Below are 18098 nucleotides of genomic sequence, written 5' to 3'. Positions count from 1 at the left end.
ACCATCAGTGTGCCGTTTGTGGTAAATTAATAATTCACCATATACCATTACTTTTTTTTTGCGTCAAATACCATTTTTTTAAAAAATAGCAATAAATCAACGTGAAAATTCAACCAATAAAATAAAATGTCTTTCACATCGAGTCAAAATTAGAAATAAACAAGGATTAATTTGCCCATTGTACACGCAAATAGCAATAACACTCAGTTTTAATATCAATCAATGGAATTGGAATCCACCATAAATAATTATGGAGTATTTAACAATGACACCCACCAATTTACAATGATTCTTTTATGTTAAATTTGAATCCATCATTCAATCTTCCATTAATGATTGCCAAGTAGATATGGATGATTGAAAGAATATATATATATATATATATATATATATATATATATATATATATATATATATATATATATATATATATATATATATATATATATATATATATATATATATATATCAGTAAACGTATTGAACTGCATCAAACATGGAGACTAATATTTGGAATCACCCATCACCATAAGCAAATTACAGCAAACAAGATTGATTGAGTTGTTCTTTCATCTCTCATGCAGTTGCATTCTCTCCAACAATTTCTAACAAACGATGATGAAATCAATCTTTTTCTTTCATCTCTCATGTTCTTGTTCTTCATTCACTCTTATTGTTGTTGATGTTGTTATTATTGCATAACAGTAATAACCTTCCGCCCATCTCCCCCTCAAACTCCCCACCATCCAATCGAGCGATCAATTAATCAATCAATCAATCATCAATCAATTCTTTTTTGCTTTCCCCTTCTTTATTGATTTTCTTCTTCAGATTCCACCAAATTTGATTTTATTAATTTAAACTCAAAGTTTATAATCTGGAATTTTCGGATTGATTGAGTTGTCGCTTGTAATTTGTATGAACAAATATTTAGGGGGTTTAGGTATTCAAATGAATTGGGAAATCAGTTGAATATGTATCGAAAAGGCGGCATTGAAGGAAGGGATGAAAGCTTAACTGCTCTACTCTTCCATGAATGGATCGGAGTAACAGAGGAGAGAGAGGAGGAAAAGAATATGACCCAAGAGAAACAAAAAATTAGTATTTGACGCAAAAAAAAAGAAAGTAATGGTATATGATGAATTATTAATTTACCACAAACGGCACACGGACGGCAGTTGTCATTAATGGTATTTTGTGCTAACGAACGAAAACTCAATGGTATAAGGTGAATTAAAACATTTTGTGTGGTATATGGTGAATTTCGGAGAAATTCAGTGATATATCATGAAATATGTGTAAAATCAAATATAAAAGTTATTAATGAATGACGATAATAATAATAAAAATTAAATAAGAGAAGAGTTTTTAAGGAAATTGGAAATTGTGTGGAAATCGGGAATGAAATTACGTTTTTTTGAATATAATTAAAGAATTAAGAAAGTAATTAGAGATTTTTTGTAAGTCGTAGAAGTTCTATGATAGAACTTCACATTATATTGCGTGACAATAATACCCTTAATTATTTTTCTTTGTGTATGCTTTTATTTATAAGTATTTTATAATACTACTATCACTTTAACAAAAAAAAAATATTTTTTATTTTTCATATATGTAGTTATAGAATTACAACTATGTTCAAAACTTGGAAACACCATCTCAAGCTCAAACATCTTCAGAAATTTTATTTTAAAAAATATTTATTATAAAAAAATTATTCTCAAAATAAGCTTTGGAAAATTTGATTCCTAAAATAACATCTTCCTGTCCGAGTCTAAGGTCAAGTATGTTCGCTATTACTAATAACGAACGAAAATGGTAAAAAAAGTCAAAATTCTTTATCCGTTGTTACTAACAATAAACAAACAGGAGACAATGTCATAGCGTTGGAAGAGACAAAGAAAAATAAAAACATTTTTGTTCACTGTTATTAATAATTTTTTTCTCTTGCTCGTTGTTAGTAATAACGACAAATTGAATCTTAGATTCGGACACAAAGACGCTTATTTGAAAAATTAAAATTTTTCAAAATTTGTTTTGGAATTTTTTTTATAAAAAAGCTTATTTTATTCAACTCGCATCTTCAATGGTATATGATCATATATAGAATACAAATATACTCAACCCTCTTTGACTTAGTCTAGCTCTATCTAATTCTTAATATTTACATTAATCTTTTACATGTTCTACGCTTCATCGAGCATCAAGAATCCTTCTTAAAGACCGCAAATCAACCTCAAATTTACAATGCATGTTGTGCGCAATTCTCAATGTTATGATAAAGGATGCTCGTTCAAGCACAAATAATGTTCGTCAGAGCATGCCTACTGCACGGCTCGACTAAGCGCATCTCAAACATGATTGCCCAATTAAGCTTCCAATCGAAGCTACACAAGTTGCTCGATCCAATGCAAACTTTCTAGAACATAACATAAAAGTGTTCGGATAGTTGCTCATTTGAGCAGTTTCCGCCCATTACTTTGTCTCTATGTTATATGCTAATTGCTACTTGTTCAAGCATGCACTTTATTCATTCAAGTAATTCCGTTCGAGACCTTCTTACTTGCTTCTTCATGTCGATCGCTCACTTGATTGAGGATGTATGTATGCCAAATATTCCGCTTACACACATCTCTTTTCATTTTGATCATGATTATCTCACTCAATTGAATAAGACACTAGATAAATACATACCATTTTCCACTCTATAAGACCGATTTTTAATTTTACAAAACTTCAATATCGATTCAATCTCGTATTTTGGTTGCAACGATCAACAAATTATGCGAAAATCTACAAAACTTCAATATCAATTCAATCTCGTATTTTGGTTGCAACAATCAACATATTATGCGAAAATCTACATTACTCCGGTAGGCGGTATATGCCGGCTTTCAATACTCATCCATGCTTCACAATCACTCTAACTTGAGTTTCGCGGTACTATCCTCCTCGAATATTGAGTAGTTAGATCTAGTGTTACTTATGGTAACAAGAAAATGAATCAAAAGGAGAAATCTATAGCAGAAAGAGAAACTGACCCTTACAACAATACTACATGCATCAAACCTTTATGTACTCAAAAGCATTCAAGGAACTTCCATTACTGATAATTGAGATTGTGCCCTTTCGGCAGTAAGTACAGAGTTCCTATCTTGATTTCGAGTAACAGTGGAATTTTCCTTTTACAAAGCAAATTGGACGACAATTGTGAACTTGCCTTTAAGCACTGGTGCAATCTACGCAAACAAGTAGTAGTGCACATGAAAGATTAGCAACAAAGTTAAGAACCTCAAATATGCTGTATGATCAGTGTTCAGACATGATATTGAAAAGTCTGAATGCGTAAGTGTGTTGAGTGTTGATCAAAAGAGCGAAGATATTGCGCCATACCTAAAACTGTTAGGCGACCATTCTCGAGGAGTGTAAAGATGAATCTTCGGATTTCTCGGCCAAATAGTGCTCAAGCATGTCTTCTTCATCATCTGGTAATTCAAAAAGGTATATCTTAATCAAGCATTGATTCCAGAAAATATAACCAGAAATATAATATTTATTTGGCTCATTCCAACACGAATGCCTTTTTTCTCAATGCAGTGAGACTAGTAGCTTTCCATTTTTTTCATTACTCAAATGCCATGCAATGGCTCCCACCTATAGGGGATTTGGAGGGTCGGAAGTAAAAAACTAACTTCAAGCCTATTTTGCATAGTGGTACATACAGGGATTTCCTTATAGTTTGACGGGCAATGGAACTAATTAGTCTACTTACAGGCTTGGTATTTGGTTACCTTGAGGAACTAAGTTAAAGCCTTTAATAAATGACACCTCCAAAAAGGTATTCCCATCCCCCTTCCGGTCTTCCCTCCCCTTTCTCATAAGACAAAGTCTGCTTAATTAGCTAAGAGGCTTCTGATTTGCCAAGTTGAAGCCTACACAGGACCATGAGGGTCCTTCACACCTTTGATTTTCTCTGCAAAGGTTTAATAAGTTACTATAAAGCCCAAGTCCACTTCTACCTGAAAAGAAAGGAATACAACATTTACATAACGTATCTTTTGAGAAGGCGGCACTACTTGATTTGTAAAGGAACATTAAAAATGCAGAGATGTAGATGGGAAGATACAGGAGTGCACACCCAAATCCAGTCACTTGAATGTTATGTTACTCCAAGACTACGAAAAGAAGACAAGAAGTGAAAGGGAAAACAGAATGTTTTAAAGAACAAAATCAAGAAAATGAAAATGAGAGAGATGGAAGGAATGCTTGTGTTTATAACGAATCTAGATAGTGGAATATCCACGCTGGACTCTTCGAGCGGACCAGAGGCTCCAATAGTGATCAAATCACTGATGATGTAATTACAAGCATAAGCCAAAATATATCACACCCCTCCTATATATATACTAGGCAAAACCAAAATAACAATCTATTGCCTAAGACAAAACAGAATATAACTGAATGCGAGCTCATATTATTTCCTCCTCCTGCTATACGTGAGAATTACATCTGGTCACTTCTTCTCGGTACCCGTAGTTGCGTTAGGGTCCATGACATTGGACTGGTGAGTGAAATAGGGTTTGGATGTTGTCTTAGGGTAATGGGCAAGTAATGAACTGGAAGCAGCTATTTCATAATCACACACCTTTTCTCAAACCACCCACCAGGTGACCAGGGCCCAGACATGTCAGCTAAATTAATGTTTTTATGTTTTTCAATTTCATTTTTTCCTCAGAATTCTAGACGAGACTCACATAAATGACCAGGAAACAGTAAAGTCTTACAAGTAAATTAGTGATATTTTGCTATTGTTCATCGACAGAACATGTAAATCTGTCACATACAATGCATATGTAGCCATGCAAGTTATAGAATGGGTAGCCAACAACTAGTCATTTCGTATTCTATTCATACGGTACATTCTGTACATCTATACATGCATAGGATCATAGCTGGGAGGACCTATAGCTGGTATGAAACTTAGAGTCTTGACCCTTTCCCCAAAAATTGCAAAACATGAGTATATTTCAAAGATCAGAGAGTTACCTTCAAAATCATCATCATCAAAGTCAATATCTTCCTCATCTTCCTCTTCAGAGTCTTCTTTGCTAGTCAAAGTGCCTCTCTGCACAATTAAAAGGTGCTTACAGTTCTAGAATTGACAAATGTTTTTTAATGTCAGTAGTCGGAACAATTTATTTCTTATTGATGGAGGTTTTCTTTTTTCTTTTTCTATTAATATATTTCTGAAGTTTCTTTCAAAGGTTCATGATACTGTGGAAGAGGAATATTTAGAATATTTCGGATACATAACATAAATCGGAGAAAGACAGTAAAAAAGAAATGGATACACAGTGGGACAAGGAATGAGTACCGCTGCTGCAACTGCTCGTCCACTTTCAAACCACTGCCTTCCAGTGAGCTTCTTTTCCTTGGTTGTTGTAAGTGCAGAATCAGGCATTAACCTTATAGTAAAATAAAGTCAGTCTCGGTTTTAAAAAAGTGAAAGGAGAAATAGAAGAAAGGAGTAACTAAATGACTAAGAGACTTAAGGGAAAAGAGGGCGGGAAGACTAATTTACAAACGGAGAATCAGAACGAAATCAAAATATTCTTTACGTAGTAATCAAGCAACTAAGAAAGAGGCAAATAAGATATACATCAAAAGTTCAAAACCCTTAAGGAAAAGAAAGACTATAGTTCATTAGAAAAGGTCCCTTTGATTCTAATACTTTTACATAAATCTTCTACTAGCCGAAAAGAATCCTTCCAGTGAAGAGTGAAGACAAAAAACAACGAACTCCATAGTATTCTTAATTAATACACTTTTACAAATTCATCATAACATAGCTAATCACCAACCCCACAGCCTCTAGATTGTGTAGTACATAAAGTCGCATATTCTTTGAGAGTTCACCATGTGATTATTGACATCATCAACCCTTCAAATCTCCTTAGATTACAACGTATTCTCCAACAAGATGCAACCCGCCATAGGATAGCAACTGGCTTCATGAATACATTTTTCTCTTGGAATGTTTCACAAACTTCCATTGGTCGCACAAGAACTCTATAGATCTTAGAAAAAAAAAGGAAGAGCACCAAGACCTAATCAAGGAAGTCTCTTACTCCCCCTTGCAATTATTAATTGTGTTCACATTTTCTTACACCCTACCTGTTTCAAATATGTTCCAAAATTTGACCCCAAGACACGAATCCCAAGTCTGCAATCATTGATTGCACAAGATACAAAATCCATTTCCTCCTAAATTTCCCACTTGAGCCCACAATAAGGAAGCGTGATCTCGAAGATCAAAAATCTGCTCCTAACTTTTGTATTCTTGTTATTACAAGCATGGAATCACACCAAGCAATCGCCTTAACTCAACATCCTTCAGAAGTCAGATTGTTTCATACTACTAACCACCACCAACAATGTCAAAGCCTTATAACCAAAACATGAGGTTGGTTTCATGATCCAAAACAAGTCTGCGTGAGAATTCACAGCAATGAAGATCATTAATGGGAAAAACTGGCTTCACACATTTCCCTACATGTGTCGTGTCAAAAACCCACATGCAATCATACACCCATGGAGACTGCTTCAAAAACCCCTAACCCCTAATAAGCCATCTCAAACACCACACCATATGTCTCATATGTGCCACCACATGTGCCATCTGAAGGAAAACCTACCACATTACCACAAGAACCTCCACATGAAGATTTCTCTAGGAGCCTGTTAAGCCCTAACAACCATTCTCAATAACCATGCCATCTTAAGTTCCTAAACAACCTCCCTAGAGACCACCCCCTAAACTCCATCCAAGGATCAAAACTCTACCTACCTGAAAGAAAAATAATAGCTCATTGGACCCTTCCTGAGAATCCAATCTTCAAAGCTTGTCATGGGAATTTAGTTCAATCTTGAACACACAAGAAATACCCCAAACCTCTTCTTTTCAGAAATCTCTCAAACCTGCTGATAGAAGGTGAAAAACCTTGCATTAAGTCAGATGCATTGAAGATTTAACATCGGATGTTTCCACCAATCTTATTTAGAACACTAGTAAATCCCGTCTATGAGAGTATTAAGTATCAAATTGAATCCATATATCCGCATTGGTTATGAACATCCACAACAATAACAATATCAAAACCTTAATCCTAACATATGAGGTCGGCATTAGTTGTGAACAAACTGAACATCCAATTGGTTTAAAAAAAGGTCATTGTCTCATGGAAGAAGAGAAAAAAGGGTAAGATAGAACAATACATCCAGACATTGAAATTAACGGGGAAGATACATAGAAAATATAACATTATAGCTATTCAACATTATTGGGTTGTACAGTGAAAATATGCATTTTAACTCGAAAAATGCAAATATGTTACCCAATAAGAACTCACTTAGCTCGCTCTAGTGCCATCTCTGCTTCAAATCTCTCTCTCCATGCCAAAAAGGTTTCAACAGTAACAGGTTCTCCATGTGGTACTATAACCTGATAAATAAAACATAGGATATCCGTTTATAAGCGTGAGCATAACTTGCAGTAAATTAGCTTCCTAATATGATGGATAACATACAAACTACAAACATAAAAGATGCATAGAACCCCATAAAAAATCTGAAATTACATGCGTTGAAATCCAAATGGGTTAGAATGTAGGAAAGAAATCGAAAGGAAAAATATGCTTAAACTTTCAAAGAATAACAAGGCAATGTCCAAATACAATTTCATCCCACAAGGATCAATTTGATAAATAAAATTTTGCATAGGTATGTGGCCAATTTGTTACATTGCAACAAACATAACAACTCAATATTATATACACTGTGTCCTGATCTCGGACAAACAAACCATTTAAACATATGATGCTTACCAAGTATGTAAGCAATTTATTAACACAAATTCTCATATGAGACGGTCTCATGGTGAGACCATTTTAATTGGGTTGGCCCAATGTACATTTATTTTTGAAGTGATGACTTTTTATAGTCTTAAAGTTATCACTTAGAGAAATGGGCTTACTTGTATGGGCTCTTCTCATGGTGAGACAGTCTCATATAAGACGGGTTGATTAATTAAATGCCACACTGCATCTTGTTCCATCAATTATTGAGATTACATTAAACAATTTTACTCAAATTTCATCGAAAACAAGAACGCTACCACCCTCTCCCCCTCCCTCCTAAAAAAATTCAGAAATATAGATATTTATTCTTACTACTTTTCAAACTAAAAATATCAGGTGAAATACAATATTCATTGCTTCAACAAAAATTCCACATGCACCAAAACAAAAGGCCGACATAATCTAGAAAGCAAATAGTATCTAATGCTCTTTTATGGCAGAAATGGAGGATAATTTCCTTAGTTAATTCTTAAGCACCTACACAGCAAACTCACAGTTTTAGAGCATTCGGATGTTGGCAATTTATGAGCATATTACCGCTTTTGAAGACAAAAATAAATTGCAACAATTTCAGCTTCCAATAGGGAGTTTATCAATTGGATTTGATACATAAATGTTAATTTAGACCCGAAAATAGGGATACTTCAAATAATTGACACTACACTGATATTATCAAGGCACCAGACATAAAGGACATCCAATAGTGCATTCTATTAAGTGGAATAGACGGTTCAGATAATAGAAAAACTCCACAAATATTGATATATTGATGTTTCCTTGAAACCTTTGATAAGTATGAAAACCGAACTGGTTATTAAAATTTACTTTTTGACCATCGTGCTTTCATGTTACCAGCAATATCTCAACTCTTGATTCCTTTCTAAGTATTCCTTTCTAAGAATAACAAGCAACATCAAAAGGGAGCTAAAGGTTGTACTGAGAGGGGGAAGGGGGGGGAGCTTACTTCATCTTTTGCCATTTCATCTTCTGCAGCACTCTCAATGGCCCCATCTTGACCAAATCTCTCACTCAACCAATCTTTAGCTGATGTAACTAGTGTGTACACCATGGCCATCCCAAGGTTCTCAGCAGCCTAACAACAAAAGCAAAGAAATGTGCATATAGAAAGGAATACATATTGCTCATGATAATATTACCTTTATAGATTAGAAACATTACATTAGCAAAAGGAAAAAGACATAATCACTGTTACTTCTCCTCAATCACCACACCTTTGACCTCACATGTCAGGTGTACAACAACCCAGTCAAACATTTTAAATAGCAGAAAAAAACAATATACTCCTAAATGGTATGAGTAACATAGCACATAATGAATTCCAATCATGGTTATAGATCACATGACAGTGTACAACACCCCAGTTGGACATTTTAAAATTGCCGAAAAAACAATTTGTGGCTGAAATACAGTGAGATCCTTAAGGCAGCAATGTAAAGAACCAGAACACCATAAAGTAACTTGGAAATTGCTCTAAAGAACAGACCTTGTACATTCGACAGTTGATTACTGCAAAATTTCATCCAATACCCAGTTCCATTAAAAGGGCTCTCGTCTAGGTACGAATATGAGGAGTCGGGTGTACGTGGCCCATAGTGCAAAATATTTCCACAAAGTGTTGCTGGATCATTTTTCGAATGTTCATTTTCGAAAACACAATATTTTACATGGATATAGAAAAAATAATAAACCTTATTGACTATAGAAGAAATCATAAACTGTGTGGCAATGTAACAGAGAAGTAGCATACCTCTTCTTCCAGCTTTTGCTTCAAAGTTCTGAGATCTTCAATTGGAATTCCCCGAATACTGTTTAGGGTAGTCACAAATCAGACTGTGCTGGAAATAAAAAATTATAAGTAATAAAACGTACTATAGACCATTAAATGCACTCTTGAGACAACACAACACACACCATGTTACTGACCATATTTCACCAAAATGGTCAAGCAATACATACTACTGGAAATGCTTTATATATTAATAATGTAAGTAATCGGTATGAAATTCATTAATTGATAGAAGTAGTTATTAATAACAAGTTCTTAGCCGATTTGACAAATTTGTAAACTAAATTCATTGCATGTATGTACATATTAAGTTGACAGACATTGGAAATTAATGATAACATTGAATTCGTTGTACAACACAAGTATAATTTGTGCAATGTATTCTTGAAATAAATCTGGTATGTATTCGTAATAATTATAGAATCATATTTCACTAAATTTTAACAATTATACTCTTTCTAAGAATCATTATATTTATGAATTTTGGCACTTAATATTATAAATTGGGTCTTCTGAAAAGTTAGTATCATATCAATTATCAATAATTTTGTTCAACTTGCCCAAGTCACGACTCAGGAGTCGAGTCCGGAAAAATTTATTATTTTAGAGTTTATTAATTTATCAAGTACTAATTTAAATAGTTTCTGCTACATCTTGGTTTTCACTTTCGGCTAAACATTTCTGTGTTCTTGTAAGATGGAAAAATTTTGTGGAGAACACAAAAGATATAGGGATGGGATCATGGAAGATGTGAAGCCTCATGAGTCAAGAGAGTACGAAAGCATAAATCAGAATTTTATCAGATATTTCACAAAGATCCCATAAGCATACAACATTCTATTGCCGCAAAGCTTTAACTGGTTCAGACTTCAGAGGTTGAAAAATCCCATAAGCGTAAGCTTAAAAAATGCACCGGCAAACTTGTCTCCCCCTCCCCCACAAAGACAAGTTACTTGTTAACCGATCTTAAAAAACAATTTTCTCCAACAAAATAGTCTGACCCAATAAGCATGCAACAAGATATAGTTACAAAAGTTCAAATAGAAAATATTAGAAATTTAGAAAGGAAAAAAATGCAAACATAGTTTTTAACTTGTGCTTTCTCTTAGCAGCAGTCAGCAACAAAAGACAATTAAGGCTACTTTCAGAATTTCATCACGATCTAGAAAGCATAAGACATTGAAAAAATTGAAAAAGACCTATAAACTGATATATCCTTTACCATGCTTATTAAATGATGGAAATCAAGGTATAATTATTCATTTCAGAACTTCTACAGCGATTGGCAAGAGGTAGCCTATAATGACAAGAGTTACTAAATGATGAGCTGAAATCAATCAAAATATTTTTTTAGAAGGGATATAGGAAGAAAACATGTAACCAATTCATTTAGAAGCAAGTTTTGGACCAAACAGCTCCGTAACGACTATTAGCTTCACAGATTTAATCTTAAAATATACTCCACAACTTTATTACTGTCACCACAGAAGACATTCATAGGTCTAACCTTTTCACATTAAGCAGTGGAGGTTCATCTGGATATTTTTTGGTGTGAGAGAAGATCAATGCTAACCGAACTGCAGAAGAGTATTACCACAGCTAAATCCTCAAAATAAAAAAGGAAAGTGAATCAATCAAAGTAATTTAGAACTTTTTTCATGATCAAAGTTCAAACATCCAACTACTACAAAAATTGAAGGTAGAATTAAAGACAAAGGTTAACCTGGCAAAGAGGATGGTTCGTCTCCATCATCATCCTACTGCATAATAAAATTAGTCAATTCAAAAGAGATCATCAAGACATAAAAAATAACTACTTACGCAAAAATATTTCCAGAACCAAGTCCAATTGAGAAAATTATCACATAAAACACGAATTAGCAAACCAGTGGTGATTACTTAGACTGCATGATTAAGCATCAATAGCAACATTGTGCCACCAAAAGAAGCAACAAAAAAAAGGAGATCAAGAGAGCAAGACATATGCACCAAAACAATTAAGGGTATTAGAACAGCCGAAAGTGATTCCAAAGATAAAAAAAAAAAAGAGACCAAGAATTAGGTTGAAATAGAGTACAAAAATGATATTAATCCTTAATTTGAATCGAATTCATTTTTTGTGCTCAAAAATAGTAACATTTGATTGTTCATTTGTCTATTCAAAACACTTTAGATTTTCTGTTTGAAGATATTCCACCCTTATAAGCCAGTCATATATACATTTGAACATTTGCCATTCATGGCTTCCTGTTATTAAACTAAACTGGTAGCTAGAACTCTAGTGTTACCCTATAAATATCAGAGCACGCCAGGAACAACATTGGGAGTTCACTTCCATTTTAAGAATGTGTAACTGAGTTGTTTTCATGTAATGTATTGGCCAAATCTCAAAACAATACACAAATTATAAATAATAGAATACAAATACGCTTAAGTAAAAAAGCATAACTAACATCAAAAACCAAAGTATTGTACTCCTAAAATTACAGTAGAACGCAGCAGCCTAAATCTTTCTTACAACAGCATGAATACTTTTAGTACTACTAGCTTTCACAGCTTGTAGAACTAGTTTGACGCCAACAATAAGTTTGAAGCCCTACATAGATGGTTGGTGATAAGCCAGAGGAAGATGAGGTGTCCAGCAAGTCACTACGTCTCTTATGTCCTAGGTGACATACATGCCAAAGTAACTGAGAGAGTGGATCACGATCCTACGAAAAAGGGCTAAACCAACAGTTGTTAGGCTCTAACTTCTCCTCACCTTAAATCACAACAAAAAATCATACTTAAGTTTGAATATAGGATAATCGACTTCCAAGTTCCAAGTTCAATATGAATCTATCTGAATTTCCAACATGGCAACATATCTAGGACATGTAACGAACCTGCAATCATAAATGATTATCACTCAACCAAACACCAAGTCGCGAATGCATCATGAGTCATGACTCATCACTCAAATCAAAAAGTAGTTGAAAGTTGTAGTTCATTATTTGATGCTCTTGGATATGGCAGATCGACAAACCTAAAATGTCAAGGTGAGAAATAATCAACATCATTATTTGAAGTTCCATGATCCTCATTAGTGTTTATTGGCATTAGGGGTAATGTAATGTTGTTGTGGTATCCTCATTAACGTTACAAACAAGTTGGAATTGGAAAAGAATGAGAAAGATAGTTGTCGAGGCGGGTAGAACTACAAGCAGTAAGGGTATTCATTTAGAGCATTAAAGTAAGGTGTGTCCCTTAACAAGGTGGAATGTCATGGCATCAAACCTCTTTGTCTAATGAAAACTCTCAAAATTATAAGAACTCAAGGGGACCTTTTCCCCTTGAATTGGTAAGGAAAACGACACTTGAGTTCTGGTGATACCCTCAATGAAACTAATACAGTTGAGGTGTTTCCATGACATGGTTCACAATTGTTGGATGCTTCTACAAACTATTGAACCACGCAACCACCTAAGGTTCCCATTATGTTGACAGCATGACACACACGCTCATAAGGGGAAAAAGGAAAAGAAAAAGTAGGGATATTAGCTACTTATTTTGTCAAAGCACTATAATCTAAAGGAAGTCTAAAAAAATGGAGGACAAGTAATCAAAAGATTTAATACATAAGGCGAGAATTTTAAGAGAAACCATGCAAGATTGTGTCATGGATTGAGTTGACCATGGATGTTAATGATGAATGTTAGACAGAATCTGAAGTAATTATAGCAGGAACTATAAAGTAATATGTGTGAATAGGTGAATTTGTACATAGTACATAGATCATTGAATGTATGAATCTGTAATTAAGATAAACATAAGTTATAGAGGAATTGTAAGCAAGAATAATTACAATACAAGGAGATAGTATTCAAGCAATTCGAGAAGCATCCGATCTCTCAAAATGAGTCAGGAGGCTCGTCCAACATCTATTACAAAAGACTAAATGACTTTTGCTTCCCCTTCCCTTCTATTTATTCTATTTCTCTCTAAAACTTATTCCTCCAACTATTTACTACTCTAATTATTATTTATTAGGTAATTTCCCAAAGCCATTCATGACAGATTATCGCCCATTCTTACCTAATTTTGGGGAGTCTAGTTTCTCAATGTTTATAATCTATCTTAAGCTTGTCACCCCAATTTTCATCACCTTTGTTTTATAATCTCTAATATCATTTGTTATCCATATCAAAGGAGTACAAATTGGTGCACAAGGACATATGTCATAGATTGTAGTGGAATGAGGAAGTAAAGGCGGCAATAAAAAACAAAAAGGAATGACGAGAAAGTGTAGGGTGACAAGAACACCGCTTGATACAAGGAGGCTGAAGTTAAAGCAAAGGAAGTTATGTGTGAATCTAGATCAAAGATTTGTGAAAAATTATACAGGAAGCAAGACTAGACGGAAGGGAAACGAGATAGGTACAGGATTGACAAAAGGCTACATAGAATGGCTAAGGACCTCCTTATAGTGAAATGTACCAACAATAAATAAGGCTTAGGAAAAATTGATATTAATAATACAAACTTTCACCTATCTGCTGTGAATAATCCCAACTTTGGGATATTTTTTAATAAACCAACATTTGCCTTAGTTTACTTTCTGCATATTAATAGGGTATGTTGATAGCAAACTAAGCAAAGGTTGGATTATTAAAAAATAATTTCAAGGTTGGATTATTAAAAAATAATTCAACGGTTGGATTATTCATAGCGGATGGGTGGAAGGTTGGATTATTTATATTAATTTTTCCTAATAAAGAATTCTAGTGGTGGGTGAAAAAATTAGGACTCGATGGAAATAATAATTTGATGAGTTGTTTAATAGAAATCAAGGTGGGGTTATATAAGACACTAGTATCGAGGTTTAGGAAAGAAACAAAATCCAAAAAATACAGGTGGAAAAGGTATTAAACAAAATGAAGCTCAAAAATCAATGGCATCCCAATTGAAGTTGAAATTTTCTAGGAAAGGCATTGATCGGTTAATTGACGTATTTAACAAGATTCGGAGAACATAAAAGATTCCAGGTGACTTACCCTTATCTATATAAACAAAAGAATGCACAAGATTGCTCAAATGATCGTATGAAGAAAATTAATGAGAGCTTATACAATGAAATTTTGGGAAAGAGCAATTGAATTTTGACTACAACAATGTACAAAATATATAATAAAAAATAGTTTCCTTTCATGCACATAGGTATACCATTGAACTTATTCATCATATGAGGCAATTGATGAGGTATTAAAAGGGAAGAAATCAAAAGTTGCAATCTTGCTCATAATCTACATAGAGCAAGAAAAAGCTTCGCACGATACAATACCAAGGGTAGTTTTACAATGGGATTTAACAAGGGTTTTCCTCTTAAATGCATCAATATAATTAGAGAAATATATGATGAAGCGAGGACCAATGTGAGGACATGTAGATAAGGGAGTATGATTTCCTATTACGATTGGTGTGCATCACAATCCTCTCTACGCTTCTTTATATTCACAACATAATTGACACAAGCAGTTCAAGATTGATGAATCTAGAGTTGTTGTCAATGTCAAAATTGAGAGATGGAGATTGATTGGAGACTTATGGGTTCAGACTTGGCCATAGTAAAAATGAGTACATGAAGCTTCGTTAAAGGGAAACAAACAAAGATTTGATGAAATAAAAAATTAAAGAACTATCATTAAGTGAGTGATTTAAGGATCTTTGTTCAATTTTCATGAGAAATGGAAAAAATGACAAAGATGTGAAATGAAGAAGATATAGTGTAGTGTACCACATTGATTAAAGGGGAAAATTTACCAGATGGCTATCAAATCTACTTTGTCGTTCAAATCAAAATTTGTAGAACTTGTAAAAAGAACCAAGCAAAAAAGGGGAGTAACATACATACGAATGTTTGAGATGAATGTGTAGGAATATGCTATGAGATAAGAATTTAAAATGTATATATACATGAAACCAAGTGTGGCAGATAAAAGAAAGGAAAGTGATAATGACCGAGATGCTTATGTTAGGACAAATCAGATTTAGACAATCAATGACTACCAATATTCCCAAAAGGTAGAGGAAGACCAAATACGACTTGGATGGAGGGGTAGCTAGGAATATAGTTGCATAAACGTATAACATTGGACAACAATGAATGCAAAAGGCAAATTATTATCAAGGATCCCTAGGGTTGATTTGTATTCATGTATTTGACCTAATATTTTGGCTTTGATATTGTTGCATCAATGAGCTTACATTGTGATTTCAATTGATAGTGCTGAACAAAAACTATATTGAATTGGCAACCAAAACTTGATTAGGCTAGACTCCCTAAGATTATTTGTGCAAGTTTGCTACATCGGAACAACATCAGCACATAAAAAGGAAACTAAAATATAACATAATAGTAACAAGAAATCAATACATGATAAATAAAGCAAAAGCACATTACTAAAGTTTAATTCCTTATACAAATTTCAACAAACACTAATGCTAAAAAGTTGGCTAGTTTATATAAAACAGTGTTTACAACGATTTTGCATTTCAAGATGATATTTGAACCTATAGCCACACTTAATCAAGACCTAAGAAACTTTGCAAATGATACCTTAAAAAATTAGTGATATCATAAGCTTACAACATATGGAAACAAAAAACAAGTAGTCTTTAATACAACCAAAAAAAATAGTGATATCACAACCGATAATGGTTGCTTGTGCTTCTATTTATGTGAAATTGTCTATAACAACCTCTTTGGTATTACAAGAGTAAGATTACGTAAATCTGACAAGCCACTTGGCATTGGAGTAATGGCATGTTGTTGTAGTCTTCAATTCAATATAAACATAATCATAACAATGTGTGCCAATCGTTTTAAAGATCCAAAATCCACGAGTGGAAAATGTAACCAAAATAAAAAGGCCTCGGGTTCCCATAATACATCGGTTTTGCATTTAACCACTACTATTATAGTAACTAACAAGAACTTGGTAAGAAATCTTTAATTCAGTTCCAATTTCAGATAATACTTCCTTAAAATTTTAAAAGTTGAAAGTAACAATTTGAGAAATCATTAGTTCAGTTCCAAGTTCCCTTCAAGCTTTAGATTCAGCAGATTCAAACAAAAACACTAAAGTTAAGATTATTTTCTAAGTTTAATAGTCCATAGCAAATTAAAGTTACCAAAACTCGCAACGTCCATTTTTCGCAAACCTAAGAAAGATCAATCCGATTGACTCACCGCATACAAATCAAAGCCGTGAAACACTTTCTCTTATTTATAGACGGAACATTAAAACAAACTACGCATGCATTTACCTGTGGATATATTGTGATATGATAGCATTTATTAGAAGTGTTAAGCCCGCTCTCCCCGGAGAAAATTTCTACATCAAACATAAACAATGAACATAATGGCAACGCCTAACGCCATAGCCTTATAACATCAGCAACCAAAATCCACATAGAAAGCGACATTAACCGTACTAACCTCTAAAATCATCCATAAGAATAGCTTCCAGAGCTTCAATTTCCATTTCCTGCTCCTGCAAATAGTCTACAACCCAACAAAATGTAAGCTTAAATTAGAAAAGCTGGATATTGATAAGAATAAGAATGATTACATGAATTCGAATCAGGATGATTTTGATACTGCCAAAAATAGCATTTAATATCCAAGATTTCATCTTTGATATGAATTTAAATGTCATCTTTCATGTAAAAGGCCAGAATTGCAAAACCCAGTTATAGACATGCCTTTTAAAGTTGAAGAAAGTGAAATTACAAATTTTTGCAAGGGAATTAGAGAAACTAATCCAACACTGTAGCAGTTTATACAACAAATTATAAGAATCAGTCTAATTAATTCCATCAAATATTAGATACAAGTAGAATCAACCCATAAAAATTACAATCAGATGCTCTTTAATTCATGATTAAACTTGCTAAGAAAAAAAAAGTAGTAATTAGTAAGTAATACAAAGAGTTCGAAACATTAGTTGAACCCTCAAAGGCTCAAAGCTAAAAGATCAAAATCAAAATTATATCAAAGCAAAACTGAAAAAATTTACCAGTCATGGTTATTGGTTGGTGACTGAATAGCTTTATCACGCACTCTCTATTCACCGGAACTACAGGAACGAGGAAATTGCGCATGCATCTGAGAATAAAGATCAAAACGTAGTCTAAATTAAATAAAATAACGAGAATCGGAATTTATTTATGTTAGAGCAATCGTTTTTTATTTTTTTTATTTTTTTATTTTTTTATTTTTTTTTTTATCATATTCTGAAATAGAATTTCAACTATCCCTCTATTTTCTTAACCTATAACCAAAAATATCTTTGCTCTTTTAGCATTTTATTGAAGTAAAAATTATTAAAAATAAA

At 33.5% G+C, this 18098-nt stretch overlaps 1 protein-coding gene across 1 annotated transcript; it reads right to left on the bottom strand.

The window, feature by feature from the left end:
- Nucleotides 1-1782: 1782 nt before the first annotated feature.
- Nucleotides 1783-17975, bottom strand: LOC130800479 (uncharacterized). The gene is made up of 12 exons (XM_057664036.1): nucleotides 17781-17975; nucleotides 17201-17266; nucleotides 17029-17096; nucleotides 11447-11480; nucleotides 11231-11300; nucleotides 9685-9742; nucleotides 8881-9009; nucleotides 7410-7501; nucleotides 5375-5465; nucleotides 5047-5125; nucleotides 3394-3485; nucleotides 1783-3239 (listed from the first exon to the last, which is right to left on the bottom strand). Exons 1-11 carry the CDS (start codon nucleotides 17863-17865, stop codon nucleotides 3403-3405), a joined length of 855 nt encoding a protein of 284 aa, XP_057520019.1. The 5' UTR covers nucleotides 17866-17975; the 3' UTR covers nucleotides 1783-3239; nucleotides 3394-3402.
- Between the last annotated feature and the right edge of the window lie 123 nt (nucleotides 17976-18098).

The sequence above is a fragment of the Amaranthus tricolor genome, chromosome 1, assembly GCF_026212465.1.
Source record: "Amaranthus tricolor cultivar Red isolate AtriRed21 chromosome 1, ASM2621246v1, whole genome shotgun sequence".
In the NCBI taxonomy this organism is placed as follows: Eukaryota; Viridiplantae; Streptophyta; class Magnoliopsida; order Caryophyllales; family Amaranthaceae; genus Amaranthus; species Amaranthus tricolor.
The sequence above is the reverse complement of the archived record's forward strand: the minus strand, read 5'-3'. Positions and strand labels throughout refer to the sequence as shown.

Excerpts from the sequence above, each read along its gene's own strand:
- LOC130800479 (XM_057664036.1), bottom strand. The coding sequence starts at position 17,865 with ATGCGCAATTTCCTCGTTCCTGTAGTTCCGGTGAATAGAGAGTGCGTG. Across the intron at positions 9,010-9,684 it reads AGCAAAAGCTGGAAGAAGAG|GCTGCTGAGAACCTTGGGAT; the intron begins GTATGCTACTTC and ends TTTTGTTGTTAG. Across the intron at positions 5,466-7,409 it reads ATGGCACTAGAGCGAGCTAA|GTTAATGCCTGATTCTGCAC; the intron begins GTGAGTTCTTAT and ends TTTTACTATAAG.